The following is a 13,795-nucleotide window of genomic DNA, read 5'->3' on the forward strand; positions in this document are numbered from 1 at the left end:
AAATTGTGTCCAGATAATTATATATTATGGGCGGAAACGGTTGTCATAGGCATAGCTTTCAATAGCTTTTCATGCCCCTCCCATGCGTGTGCTATTTTAAGATCTGCACGCTACCGTCGGGTCATGTATCACTTCATCTCCAGTCATTAAACTACGCCACCTCCTGTCTTTAGTTTTTGAGATGTGAAATTAAATGTCTCATCCGCTGGTCCAGTGGTCCGTGTTCTCTATGCCGTGCGCTGAGTTGAACATACATTTCTCATATTTCCCCCCTCGGCTTTCGGCACGGTTTACTCCACATAGTGGCATTAGTCAAGATTAGAACATCTTATTTTTCATATTTCGTGTTTCGGAGAGAGCAGCGTTTTGGTCAGTTTTTTTGTTTTACCTAGGCACGCTAACTGGAACGTGAATGCGGTGGAAATGACATGAATCCTTGAGTGGTTTCACAGTGTACTGTCTCTGTGGCAAACACTCAACTGATTTCGCACTCTGGGTTAAACAATCTGAGGAGAGGCGTGATCATTCCTTTTAGGGATGAGAGGAGTGTGTTTATCGTTTTCTCCTCTTTCCAATGCTCTCCTAGTGGTGTGAATTGTACCATTTTAGTTTTTTTGTCAAGGCATGAAGGTGAGGATGTGAAGTAGTAGAGATGTAGCCGTTGTGGTTTTACAACTTGTGCCTAACTAACATTTTCTCAATTGCCAGCTCTTTTATGTATCAAGGTATTCAATGAACTTGAAAAGAAAGGGATGGAGCAACAGTACTCAGATTTTTTCTTTATTTCAAAAAAAATGAATGTGCTCAAATGCTCACAGAAAACGGATCCTAAACAAACAAACAAACCTTATCAGGACGGAAGCAGATCAAGCAACATTGAGGTGGAATTGCTCTATCTGCAGTCAAACTGAAAACGGGGTGTTTATAAGTAGTGTGTAACTTATTGGTAAGTATGTTTGCACTAATCCAAATCACTCAGATAGCTTAACTTTAATATTTGCAGGTTCTCCCCAAGTGTGTGGTGTCAATGAATGGGAGTGGATATGTGAGTGTGTAAGTGGGAAAGGCAGTTTTTTTTGGGGGAGTTTACTTTCACCTCAATCTTCTATGCAGTGCAGAATTACTGAATAACTTCAGCAGCACTGCTTCTATCTTGATCAAACACTCAGCCTCTCTCATTCTCTCCTTCACACACACACACTGGCGTGACCACGAACTTGAACCTTGAAAAGGAGGACAATTGGCCAAAAAGGAGGACATGTAACAGCAACAGCGGCCCAGAAAGAGGGCTGGAAATCCAGACTGTCCACACAAATTCCGAACGAGTGGTCACCCTCGCACACACACACACACAGTGCAAACAAAGTGTTAAAAAACACAAATATACACAGTCAAAGCAATAGCAGCATTTAAAGTAAGTGTGTATGTCAATGTACGTTTTTTGATGTGTGTGTGTGTGTGTGTGTGTGTGTGTGTGTGTGTGTGTGTGTGTGTGTGTGTGTGTGTGTGTGTGTGAGTGGGTGGGTGAGTAATGTCTACTGTGTAAGGGCTTGAAGGTGTGACTGGACGGTCCGGTCAGTCTCACAGCATCTTCCTAGAGCACATTTTCAGTCTTATAAAAATATAAAAAACAAAACGACGACAATACAAACAAAAACCTTCTCCGCAGATCCTCCCTGGCAACGCACACCACTGAAAAAACACGTCCAACACACACAGACACACACACACACACACACAAAACACAAGCATACAAACACAGGGTTACTATTGCAAGGCTCATTTTTCAGGTGGTTTCTATGTGCAGATCAGTGGCAACTTTATCTCACCTTTGCTCAGCTTAGTCTCCTCTTTCCACAACGCTCTTCTCTTCTCTTCCTCCCCTCTTCTCGTTTTCCCCCTCTCCATTTCCTCTTTTCTTCTCCTCTCTCTGCGTTCGCTCGCTCTCCTCCCGCTCGCGTTCCTGTTGGAGTGTGTGGACGTAGTTGGGAGAGAGGTCCTCTTCGCCACTCAGATACACACCCTTGAACTTGTGATAGAGCATCGATGCCTTCTGCATGATCACCTCGCTATCCCTGAACCTGCGGATCTGTCACAAACAAACAGAACAAAATAAACATCACAACCCAGAAATATACCACCAGAATAGAAAAATGGCGACCCAGTAAATTAGATCAGTCTTAAAGGGATCATTTTACATGTGTTTATACAATTGTAGTTATTGAAGTAATAGTTTTCCACACATTTCACAAAACTACACAAAGGTAGCCAAGTTTTATCATAAGTATGATTTAAGTGAAAGGTATTGAGTATTGGAGCAAATGTTGGTAAACTGACACCTTAACTATTGGACCAAACTGCACAGTGAAGCTCTGTGCTGTCTGGCCATGGGGTGCATAGATGGGGGCAGAACAGGTAACCTAATGATTAACTCACAAGTATTTTAGTGGTTGCATTCAGGTGGGTTTATTGGCTGTAGGTAAAGTTCAGCATTGCAACCTTATAAGCTGTCAAGCCTACCGCCTATGAAGGTTCATTGTGCTCAGACAATTGATGTTTACGGATGTTCCGCTGATGTCTGTATGAGCAATTCTGCATAATGTACAGTTACGGAAAAGTGCGCTCATAAGGCATATTGATGTTCCTTTGAACTTTCACCTGCTCCATCCTTCACATCCTTAAAATGAAAGACTTCTCCAAGAAGTTTTTTCACTGGGCATATGTTCAACCCCATACCTCTGTTCAAGTGTATGTATAGTCTTGTGGCTGCTGCCTACAAAATAGTCGGCTGGTGTGTTGGTGGTATCTTAAGAACACTGGGCAAACCATTAAAGAGGTAACCTAACGTGTAATGTGTTACTGGAGGAGAGCTTTGAAAGGCTTATTACAGACATACCACTTCCCATTATGAGGAAATTAAGCTAGACCGGTCTAAGGAGACTCAACATGCTCTCAATGCTCTTGTTTGGACAAAGTGGGCGATGTATTTTGAAATTCTGCTAAATAAGTGGGTTATTTATTTAAGATACATGTGTACACACACACAGTAAAAGAATATTATGCATGTTAAAATCATATATGTATTTGTGTGTGGTGGGGTATGGTTGTGCGTGTGTGAGTGCGTGTGTGTGTGTGCGCGTGTGGGTGTGCGTGTGTTTGTGCGCGTGTTTGTGTTTGTGCGTGTGTGTGTGTGTGTGTGTGTGTGTGTGTGTGTGTTTGTGCGTGTGTGTGTGTGTGTGTTTTTGTGGGTGTGTGTTTTTGTGGGTGTGTGTGTGTGTGTGTGTGTGTGTGCGTGCGTGTCCTACCTTGCTGAGTGTTTCGATGAGCTCAGTGTGCTTCTGTAGATGCTGCGAGGACACTGGTACCCGGCCCAACTCATCTAATGCCAATACACACTTCCCCACATCCTGAGAGAGGGAGAATGATGGGGAAGAAGGGGGGGGGGGAAAGTTTAAGTAAAGAAATAAGTATCAAGATCAAATATCATACGGTCATAAAGGTCATAAAACTGTGACCTACTGTGTTCCCGACAGTCAACGAGATGCGGATCTCTCCTAGGAGCCTGTGCAGTCGGGAGTCTGTGACTGAGTCTGTGACTGTAGAACAAACACTGTTACACATACTATACACACACACACACACACACAAAAATACACACACACACACACGATCATAGGACTGAAACAGTAGCTCACCTATTTTGATGCCTACTTTCCTCTCATCTTTTCTCTCTTTCTTCAGTATGACAGCCTCGTCCCTAAGACATAAGCAGACACGCCTTCATCCTGTCGTCCTTTTAGGGTTTGTATGGTGTGTGTGTGTGTGTGTGTGTGTGTGTGTTCTGTATGTGTGTGCATGTATTTATGTATGTTTGCATGCATATGTGTGTGGTCACTCACGTGTTGTCGGTCTCATTCCTCGCCTCTTTCTGAATCTCTTTTTTCTCCGTCTGTGCCAGCTTCTTGTTCTCCTTTTGAAGCTCCCCCTTATCCTCTTTTGGAACCTCCTTATCCTCCGTTGGCACCTGCTTTTTGTCCTCCTTCAGAACCTCCCTTTTCTCCTCTTTCTGAACCTCTTTTTCTTCCATTGACACCTCCTTCCTCTTCTCTTTCCAAAGCTCCCTCTTATCCTCTTTTGGAACCTCCTTTTCCTCTGTTGGTGCCTCCTTCCGGAGCTCCATCCTTTCTTCAGTCTGAATCTCCTTCTTTTCCTCCTTCTTTTCCTCCGTTGGTGCCTCCTTCCGGAGCTCCATCCTTTCTTTAGTCTGAATCTCCTTCTTTTCCTCCTTCTTTTCCTCTGTTGGTGCCTCCTTCCGAAGCTCCTTCCTTCTTTCAGTCTGAATCTCCTTCTTTTCCTCCTTCTTTTCCTCCTTCTTTTCCTCTGTTGGTGCCTCCTTCCGAAGCTCCTTCCTTCTTTCAGTCTGAATCTCCTTCTTTTCCTCCTTCTTTTCCTCTGTTGGTGCCTCCTTCCGAAGCTCCTTCCTTCTTTCAGTCTGAATCTCCTTCTTTTCTTCCTTCTTTTCCTCTGTTGGTGCCTCCTTCCGAAGCTCCTTCCTTCTTTCAGTCTGAATCTCCTTCTTTTCTTCCTTCTTTTCCTCTGTTGGTGCCTCCTTCCGGAGCTCCATCCTTTCTTTAGTCTGAATCTCCTTCTTTTCCTCCTTCTTTTCTTCTGTTGGTGCCTCCTTCCGAAGCTCCATCCTTCTTTCAGTCTGAATCTCCTTCTTTTCTTCCTTCTTTTCCTCCTTCTTTTCCTCCGTTGGTGCCTCCTTCCGAAGCTCCATCCTTTCTTTAGTCTGAATCTCCTTCTTTTCCTCCTTCTTTTCCTCTGTTGGTGCCTCCTTCCGGAGCTCCATCCTTCTTTCAGTCTGAATCTCCTTCTTTTCTTCCTTCTTTTCCTCTGTTGGTGCCTCCTTCCGAAGCTCCTTCCTTCTTTCAGTCTGAATCTCCTTCTTTTCCTCTGTTGGTGCCTCCTTCCGAAGCTCCATCCTTCTTTCAGTCTGAATCTCCTTCTTTTCCTCCTTCTTTTTCTCCATTTTTTCCTCCTTCTGCGACTCCTTCTTCTCCTCCTTTCCCCTCAGTCCTCTCCTGACTTCTCGGTTCTGCACCAGGTCCTGCAGAGATTTCAGCACTGCAGACACTTTCTTCTTCTAAAAGACAAAGAAAGAAAGAGAGAAAGGAAGGAAGAAGATAGCTGAGGAGAGTAAACCCACAATCTGATCACACTTATTATGTTGGTGCAGTAAAGATGCACTAAAGATGAAATGCTAGATAAAAGACGGCCTTATAGCCATCACCAGATTATATTGCCCCCATATCTTCTTCCGCACATCAGGCTCACTACAATAACTTTCTGGATCAGTTATCTATACAAAGTTGCCACTCAGCCACGGGAAGCTTCTCTTTCTTTCTTTCTTTCTCTCTCTGTATGTGTGTATGTGTATGTACAGTCCTGCTCACCAGTATTGGCACCCCTAGTGAATATGAGCAAACAGGGTATGAAAAAATATATCTGTGCTGTTCATACTCTTGTTGTTTCACTCAAAATATTCACAAAAATCTTACCTTCTTACCTAAATTAAATTATTGTAAGAAAAAACAACGGTTGAGATTAAATAAATATTTTTCCCAAAAACATGTGTGCCACTATTATTGGCACCTATAGACATTTTTTATAATTGAAATCTAACTGAAGTATATTTTCAGTCATTTTTTACATTTTTAAGTTCACCTGTTTAATTATGAACTCTTAAGAGGTTAACCATGACTTCCTTTTCCACTGACGTACAAATATGAGGTAACACAGGCCAAATTCCATTAGTCATTCATCACAATGGGAAAGACCCAAGAACACAGTGACGATGTGCGATGAAAAGTTGTTGAGCTGCACAAATCAAGAAATGGACACAAGAAAATCTCGTACCAGTTGAAAATACCCATTTCCACTATCAAGGAAATAATAAAGAAGTTTAAAGCGTCAGGAGGTGTTAAGAATCAGCCTGAAAGACGACGTGTGTGTACATTGACCCCACGCACCGTGAGGAGGATGGTTCGACTGGCAAAATAATCTCCAAGGATCACAGCTGGAGAATTGCAGACATTAGTTGAGTCAGGGTCAGAAAGTCCCCAAAACTACCATCAGACGCCACCTACATCACCACAGGTTGTTTGGTAGGGTGGCCAGAAAAAACAACAAACTAAAGTGCCTACAGTTTGGCAAATGGAAGTCAGACTTTCAATGGGACTGAGTTAAATGGTCAGATGAGACTAAAATAAAGCTTTTTGGCAAAAACAACAAAGGTGGGTATGGCGTAGACAGAAAGATAGCCATACAGAAAAGCACCCCATACCCACTGTGAAGTATGGTGGTGGATCTTTGATGTTGTGGGGCTCTTTTTCTTCCAAAAGCCCTGGACATCTTGTTAGGATACATGGCATCATGGACTCCATCAAATACCAGCAGATATTAAATGAAAACCTAACAGCCCCCTCTAGTAAGCTTAAAATGGGCCATGGTTGGACCTTCCAGCAGGACAATGATCCAAAGCATACCTCAAAATCAACACAAAAATGGTTCACCGACTGCAGAATAAAGGTTTTGCCATGGCCATCACAGTCCCCCGACCTAAACTCCATACAAAATCTGTGGGATGAGCTGAAGCCGAGTCTACAAGCGTTGACCTCAGAATCTGAAGGATCTGGAGAGATGCTGTATGTTAGAATGGTGTCAGATCCCGTGCCATGTGTTCACCAACCTTATCATGCATTATGGGAGAAGACTCAGAGCTGTTATCTTGGCAAAGGGAGGCTGCACACAACATTTAATGAAGGGGTGCCAATAACTGTGGCACACATGTTTTGAAGAATAATATTTATTTAATGTCAAAAAAACTTTTTCTCTCAATTATTTTACCTCAATGAAAAGGTAAGATTTTTATGAATATTTTCAGTGGAAGACCAAGAGGAAAAACAGCAAAGACATATTTTTTCATAGCCTGTTTGCTCATATTCACTAGGGGTGCCAATAATGGTGAGCAGGACTGTATGTGTGTGTGTACATGTGCATATGTGGAGAGATGACAGATGGATTGCCAGCTTCCTCTTTCATTCACAAATGTTTCTGGAACCTTCTCAGTCATACACCATTACTGTACATGGGCACGATACGATACAAGAAAAGATGCAGGTTGATAAAAAACGATTCAGTACGATACGATACGATTCGATGCGATTCGATGCCGTTCAATTATTGAAAACACTAAGTCAGACATCCCAACCTGCAAAAAAATCATTTCAGGGAGGTATTCCCCCCCTAGGCCTACATATTTCTGTTGTGGTCCCTAAAAGCATAATATCATTCTATAGGCTATAGTCCTATGCAATTCTTTGTTAATTATGTTTAAATATGTAGATTACTTTTACTATTTATTATTTGCTGCTAATACTTTCCTATTTATGTAAACTGCTTTTATTTGTATTCCATTGCAACTTTAAACAAGTCTAAGGAGCTTGTTGTTTTCATGTAGCCCTGGCAACTAGCTGGCATGACTAATATGCATATGAAATGAAACTTCAACATGTCTATTACAGTAATTTAACCCACCATGGGCAATGCTGAAATCACAGATAGTTCAGCGTGCAAGACGGTCATTGTGATTTACTTTTATAAGACAGGGGTACACCTTTGTATAGTCTGTTGTAAATTGTCTTATATTTTCTTTTAGGGGGCACTCTCCCTGTGCCATGGTTCCCCTGTTCCTAGATACACTAAACTGATTAATTCGGTTCGGGAGAGAAGATAAAAGCCTGCCTTCACTGAAAATTGATTGGTTGACTTACCGAAACAGGCCAATCAGGATGCTCCTGAGCAGTGTTGGGGAGGTTACTTTAGAAATGTAATTCGTTACAGTTACAGGTTACCCTGTTAAAAATGTAATAGTAGTGTAACTATTTGAATTACTTTATCTGAGTAACGTAACTAATTACTTTTTGATTACTTTTTGATTACTTTTTGATTTCTGTGATACATTTCTGGTAGGTTGTTAGCAACTGAAATTCAGATCGCTGCATGCACAGGCATGTAGGCCTACTAGCAGACGTGATGGCGCTGTAGACGTGATAGAGACACAGAAAGTTTTGGATCAAACTATTGTGGAGGGAAATGACAACGGGGGTGTTTGTACAGTAGCCAGAAAAACATGCGAAACAGTTTTTTTTTTTTTTTAAATATACATTTGAGCAAGGTTTTGCTGACAGTATTAAGATGTAATTCAAATTGTAATTTTGAAAAATGTCGTAAGTAACTGTAATTGAATTACACATTTCTCTCCAGTAACTGTAATGTATTAGTGTTACATTTATTTTGTAATTAAATTACGTAACGCAATTACATGTAACTCGTTACTCCCCAACACTGCTCCTGAGGCACACACGCACACTGCCTCGTCACACACACACGCTCAGTCTCTTAGGTCCCTCTCCCTCTCTGTCGTGCGCGCGCTACACAGATGCTAATGCGGTTTGGAGCACGTCTGTCTCGTGTGCGCGGTCTTGCTCGCTCGCTCTTGATTCCGAGAGATTTTTCTTTCCAAGAGTAATTTGCGGGCATTAGGGAGTCGTTATCAATATGTGGGAGACTCCCAGACCTTCCGGGATACTTGGGATGTCTGCACTGCCATTTGCACTGTTCATACAGTGCTTATTAAAATGTTAGGACATCATGATGGCTCGGTCTCGGAATCATGACTATAAATGTTAAACATAATTGTTAATGATACAAATATTCTCCTATTTATTATTTCATAATTATTTAAATCCGAGGATGTCTGTAGAAACACGCAATCAACAACGATGTACCTTCCTTGGCTGAAGTAGCTAGCATAGCATCGGCCATTGAGAATGAATAGTGTAGCTAGCATAGCATTGCTGAGAGTTGTAATCTGTCATTCTCTCCAGGTTCTCGCAGGCGTTAATAGTGAGAATACAGCCTGATTGGTTTATGCTATGCGGGCTTTGGCCAATGACAAGCTGTCATTGTTCTGACTGAGATAAAAATGCAACAGGCCAGCGAGTGTTTTGTGTTTAAAAAAAAAACGGAGGGACAAACGCTTGTGAACCGATTCATAACTTTTAAATCGGACAAAGACCGGTTGATGACCTTTTAAAACCGATACGGGACTTCACGCATCGATGTAGTCGTATCTTACACGCTAAAAACGGATATTGATACGTATCGGTTATTTTTTACACCCCTACTGTACATAGACACCCCCCCCCCCCACACACACACACACACACAAACACAAACAGTGCCTTCACCTCCTGCTTTGGGGAGCTCTCGCCCACTCCCTCACTCCTCTTCTGTTTGGCCTCAGGTTCCTCCTCTCCACCCTCCTCCCCATCTCCTTTCCTCCTCTTCCTGTCATTCCTCTCCTGCGACTCGTCTGAGGAGAGGACAGACAAGGTACAGTGTTCTTCTATGTGTTAGTGTGTGAGGCAAAATAGGGCATGAAGAAAGGGGATGGTCTGTATTGCTAAATGTGGGAGGCCTATGACTGGCAGTCCTGTCCTGGTTTAAAAAGAGCTAATCACATAGTTGGTAAATGTTTTACTGAACTAGTCTCAAAACCCACAAAGCATATTCAATCCAGGGGTGTGCATGAGATACAAGATCACAGAATGGCATTTGCGAGTGTAAAACCATCTGAACAAGGGAGCATTTCAGCTTTGCTAGATCACAGAATGGTATTTGCAAATGGAAAAGAATCCTCGCGAGGGCGCATTTCTGCTCTGTGTGCACACTCTGCTCCTTTGAGCACGTTGAGCCTGTGACACACGCAACAATAACTGCATGTGTGCATGAATGTGTGTGTATTACCTGCAGGACTGGCTTCAGTGCTCTTCTGAGGAACCTGAGAGGGTGCATTCACTTCAGCCTGGGCTTTCGTCGAGAGGGCGACTTCCTGAGATGGTGTAGCCTCTTGGAGGCGTGTGTCCTCCGGTAAGGGTGTGGTCTGTGGAATGGGCGTGGCTTCTTGACAAGGTTTGACATTCTGACAGGCCAAGTCTCCCTGAGAGGGTGTGCCTGTCTGTTGCGAGCCTGCTTCCTGAGGTGATTTGGGTTGAACTTGTGTTTGAGTGGTGGCCTTAGGAGATATGGCAGTGACCTTAGTTAGTGTGTCTATAGGGGGTGTATCATTAACTTTTGCGGGAGTGGATTTCTGAAGGGTCGGCTTTTTCTGGGTGATGCCTGATTTTTGTAAGGATGTGGCTTTGGGTGTACTTCTGGACCTCCGATCAGGTGAGGCAGTGTTCTGTGAAGGCATGGCTTTAGTGGAGCGTAAGGATTTCTGGGTGGACATGGCTTCATGAGATGGTTCGGTTGCGTTGGCGGATGCCGAACGCCGAGTGGTTGTGTCATTCGGAGTGGCAGTGCTTCTCTGCCTAGAGGCCGTTGTCCTTGTGGGAGTTTTTTTCTCCGTGGTAGCAGGTGGCACTGCAGGAGGTGGCTTTTCGGTCGCTGCGTCTTCTCTCGCCATCTTGGCAGGAGTGTGCGAGTCCGTTGAGGGGGCACTAAAGGCTCTCTTCTGAGCTTTGCGCATCTGTTCGACCCTACTCAACAGTGACACTTTCTGTGCCCCGAAAACAAAGGAAAGAAATAGGATTAATCTGAGTTAACATCTAGATCAAAAGATCAAAATATGTGGGTTGTGTGTTGCAGTCCTCAGCTGCCAAACCCCTAAGGGGCATGATCGTGATCACATTGGTAGTTATGGTGATAAGCATCTTTGATGCAAACACAATTTCCATAGGTCTTAGGTTCAGGTTCAGTGAGGTAACTGAAGGCCCAAATGGGTACAGCATTTTGAGGGACTTTGCTCTGCTTCTTAAAACTAGAGCCCGGAGCTCTAAGACACCAAAACTAATGTACCACTAATATAGGTTACATATGGAGAACATACCTCCAATCACAGCTTATACCATGGTATATTACATCATAACATAAGCACACATTAAATTTGCAAATAAAATGGTTATGTCTCACTTTTTGTCCTTTCAGGCCAATTCCAGGGTCATGTTCAATCTCCCACATTGCTTCAGGGAATCCTCCTTTCTTGATTGGCTTGCCATATTTGTCTTTGTTCGTCCAATAGGGAACGACTTCATTGGGGAGCAGGAAGGTTCTGGAAGGGAGAAAGTATTGTCAGAGGAATATGCCCCTTAGCAACAGATCATTCACTCACTCACCCACAGGGCTTATTTATGTCAAACAAACACACTCAGAGGAATTCATGCACATCCCAAAGACACTTTAACACTTTCATATCCTCTGCAGTTTGACTGATGTAATTGATCATTTACCAGCAAACAAGATGGGCAACTGTGAGTCCACGCTCCCAAGCACAAGCACCAAACATGACCAAACACACACACACACACACACACACACACACACACACACACACACACTAGACAGACTGCTCACTCACGTTTGGTGTGTGCCATAGAAGAATATAGGTACTTTGTTCTTGGGCCCCTTGCCTTCACCAATCTGCATAAACAAAACGAGAGTTTGATCAACCTATGGCATGTACACAAGAATAGCTCTGCTCATGACTTTAAACAAACTATTACGTAGAAACTGTAGCAGGGTTTAGCCACACACGACAGGGTCTTCATAGCAACAAACATACCCTTGCAGGCCAGAAAGGATAACCCTTCATCTTGGCAAAGACGGGCTCTCCGGGTTGAAAGCTATGACTGTCCTTCACAGACTTCATGTTTGGGTTCTCAGATTCTAACCTATGAAGCAATGGAGGAATAGCAAATGCATAAGCAACAAAGTACTGCGTTTATTGAAAGAGTAATGACAATTTTAACGCCGACAACTTTTTGACAGCATAAAATGTCACTTATGCCCCTTTCGGTGGCAAAACGCGAGGGCGTGTTCGCCATGCACATACAAAGCAACAACAGGGCATTTTCACAACAAATTTTCATCACAGCTAGCCAATTGCTAACTGCTACAAAGACTCTCCACTGTAAACAGACCCATTATCATTGACGAACTGAAGTACATTTCAACAAGAAGAAAAGAACCTCGGTTTAATTCTCAGACAGACTATCACTAGTATGAACACAAATCTAATACAATGCCCTTTCTCCTACACACAAGACACAATATGTTGCTACATTTTAGCGGAGGCAGGTCTGCAGCTGCCCTGCAGACAACTGTGATAAGGAATATTTCGTCTCCACATAAACAAGCACGCCGCTGACAGTTATAAAATAGAAGAATAGATACCGTCGGTGTGCCAAAATGAACGAATGCACGATTTCAAGCTTGCTAAGCTAGCCGATCCACCGCGACCAGCGGCTTCTGCCAACGTGCAGTTGAGCTCGTACAACTCCAGCTTAGCGCATCCGTAGAACCTACCCTACCGTCCGACAGCCTTGGTGTAATTGGAGGTGGAGCTTGTAAAAAGCTTAAGGCACTAAGGACCAGCTTTATAAACCCCAGGTGTATTTTATAGAATTCACTATTTAAAAAGTGTTATTGTTACACACAACATAATCTCACACCAGAATGTAACTTCAAAAACAAAGAGACGTGTGACGTACCATACGGGTGAGATTTAAAGTGTAACGTGCCATTAAGCCGTTGCCCAACATCTGGGCATAACAGCTTCTAGAAAATATGCTATATTTTCATACATATCGTTTCAATTATGCAATATCAGTAACATGATCTATCTGGGGGGGCTAAAAAAAAAGAACTCTGCAAGAAATGCGCAGGTGAGGTAACTGTATCTAACGGCCTTCCTAACATTGCAGTGCAATGAGGCTAACTGCTAGATTTCTTGTTTATCTAATCCTTGTCATTTAGATAAACTGATTCTATTTTACAGAAGTTGTCGGCAGTCATGTGAAGTATTTCTGAGTTAATAAAAACAATTAAACTTACTTTCCCTTTTTTCGCCATTCATCTTTGATATGATAAAGTCTTTGCTGAATATTGCGTACAATTGTGTCCCTTTAAACGCGTCAGGTCTCTTGACCAATCACACCAGGTTCTGTTCAAAGGAAGTGACGACAAATAACATAAAGAAGGAAAGGACACGCTATGGCGTCAGATTCAAACGGACTTTCAAACAATTTCACTTGAAACAGGTAGCATTTTCATATAGATTGGTTTTTACTAAATTCTGTGCTTAAAATAAAATAGTAAAACATGAACTCGACGTCCTACTGTGGTGGTTAAATATGTGTCTCATAATTTAGGTGATTAGTAAGACGTCCAACAAATGTTATGTATTTAACCAGCCTGGTGTTTATTTTAGCTACACGCCACAGAGCTTAGCAACATAGGCGTGAGGTCCCTAGGGTAGTAACGAGTCGCTTAATGAAGGCTATCGTCGGTTCGTAAACAACGCAGACAGGCAACCAACACTTTTTCTTTGTTATTTTACCCTGCAGTGGAATACTTATTTTTCAAACATTAGGCTCAAACCAAATTGTCTGTACTCTAACGGTAGCTAGCTAGATAATGAATTAACGTGAATCGCATTCTTAATTCACGTCAGGTAATTAATGTGCTCTATCTAGCGAACTTCTGGTTAACTCTTGTTAATTTCAATCAGTCGATTAGGTGATAGCATGTGTAACGATAGAGTTGTTCCTTGCTCAGTGCTTTTGGCACGTAAGGCTGAGATCAGATTTTGTCCTGTCACCTGCTCGGGCGGACGAGATGAGATATGGACAGTCTATCAAGCTGTCTGGCTTCTAACACAGTCTCTTGC

The 13,795-nt window shown here is 42.7% G+C and overlaps 1 protein-coding gene across 1 annotated transcript; it reads right to left on the reverse strand.

Annotated features, from left to right (window-relative positions):
- Positions 1-887: 887 nt before the first annotated feature.
- psip1b (PC4 and SFRS1 interacting protein 1b) lies at positions 888-12,426 on the reverse strand. The gene is made up of 12 exons (XM_080838282.1): positions 12,301-12,426; positions 11,690-11,798; positions 11,486-11,547; positions 11,041-11,179; positions 9,874-10,627; positions 9,315-9,439; positions 3,900-5,146; positions 3,696-3,757; positions 3,520-3,596; positions 3,306-3,407; positions 1,830-2,089; positions 888-1,692 (listed from the first exon to the last, which is right to left on the reverse strand). Exons 2-11 carry the CDS (start codon positions 11,774-11,776, stop codon positions 1,841-1,843), a joined length of 2,904 nt encoding a protein of 967 aa, XP_080694408.1. The 5' UTR covers positions 11,777-11,798; positions 12,301-12,426; the 3' UTR covers positions 888-1,692; positions 1,830-1,840.
- Between the last annotated feature and the right edge of the window lie 1,369 nt (positions 12,427-13,795).

The sequence above is a fragment of the Sprattus sprattus genome (genome assembly GCF_963457725.1).
Source record: "Sprattus sprattus genome assembly, chromosome: 5".
In the NCBI taxonomy this organism is placed as follows: Eukaryota; Metazoa; Chordata; class Actinopteri; order Clupeiformes; family Clupeidae; genus Sprattus; species Sprattus sprattus.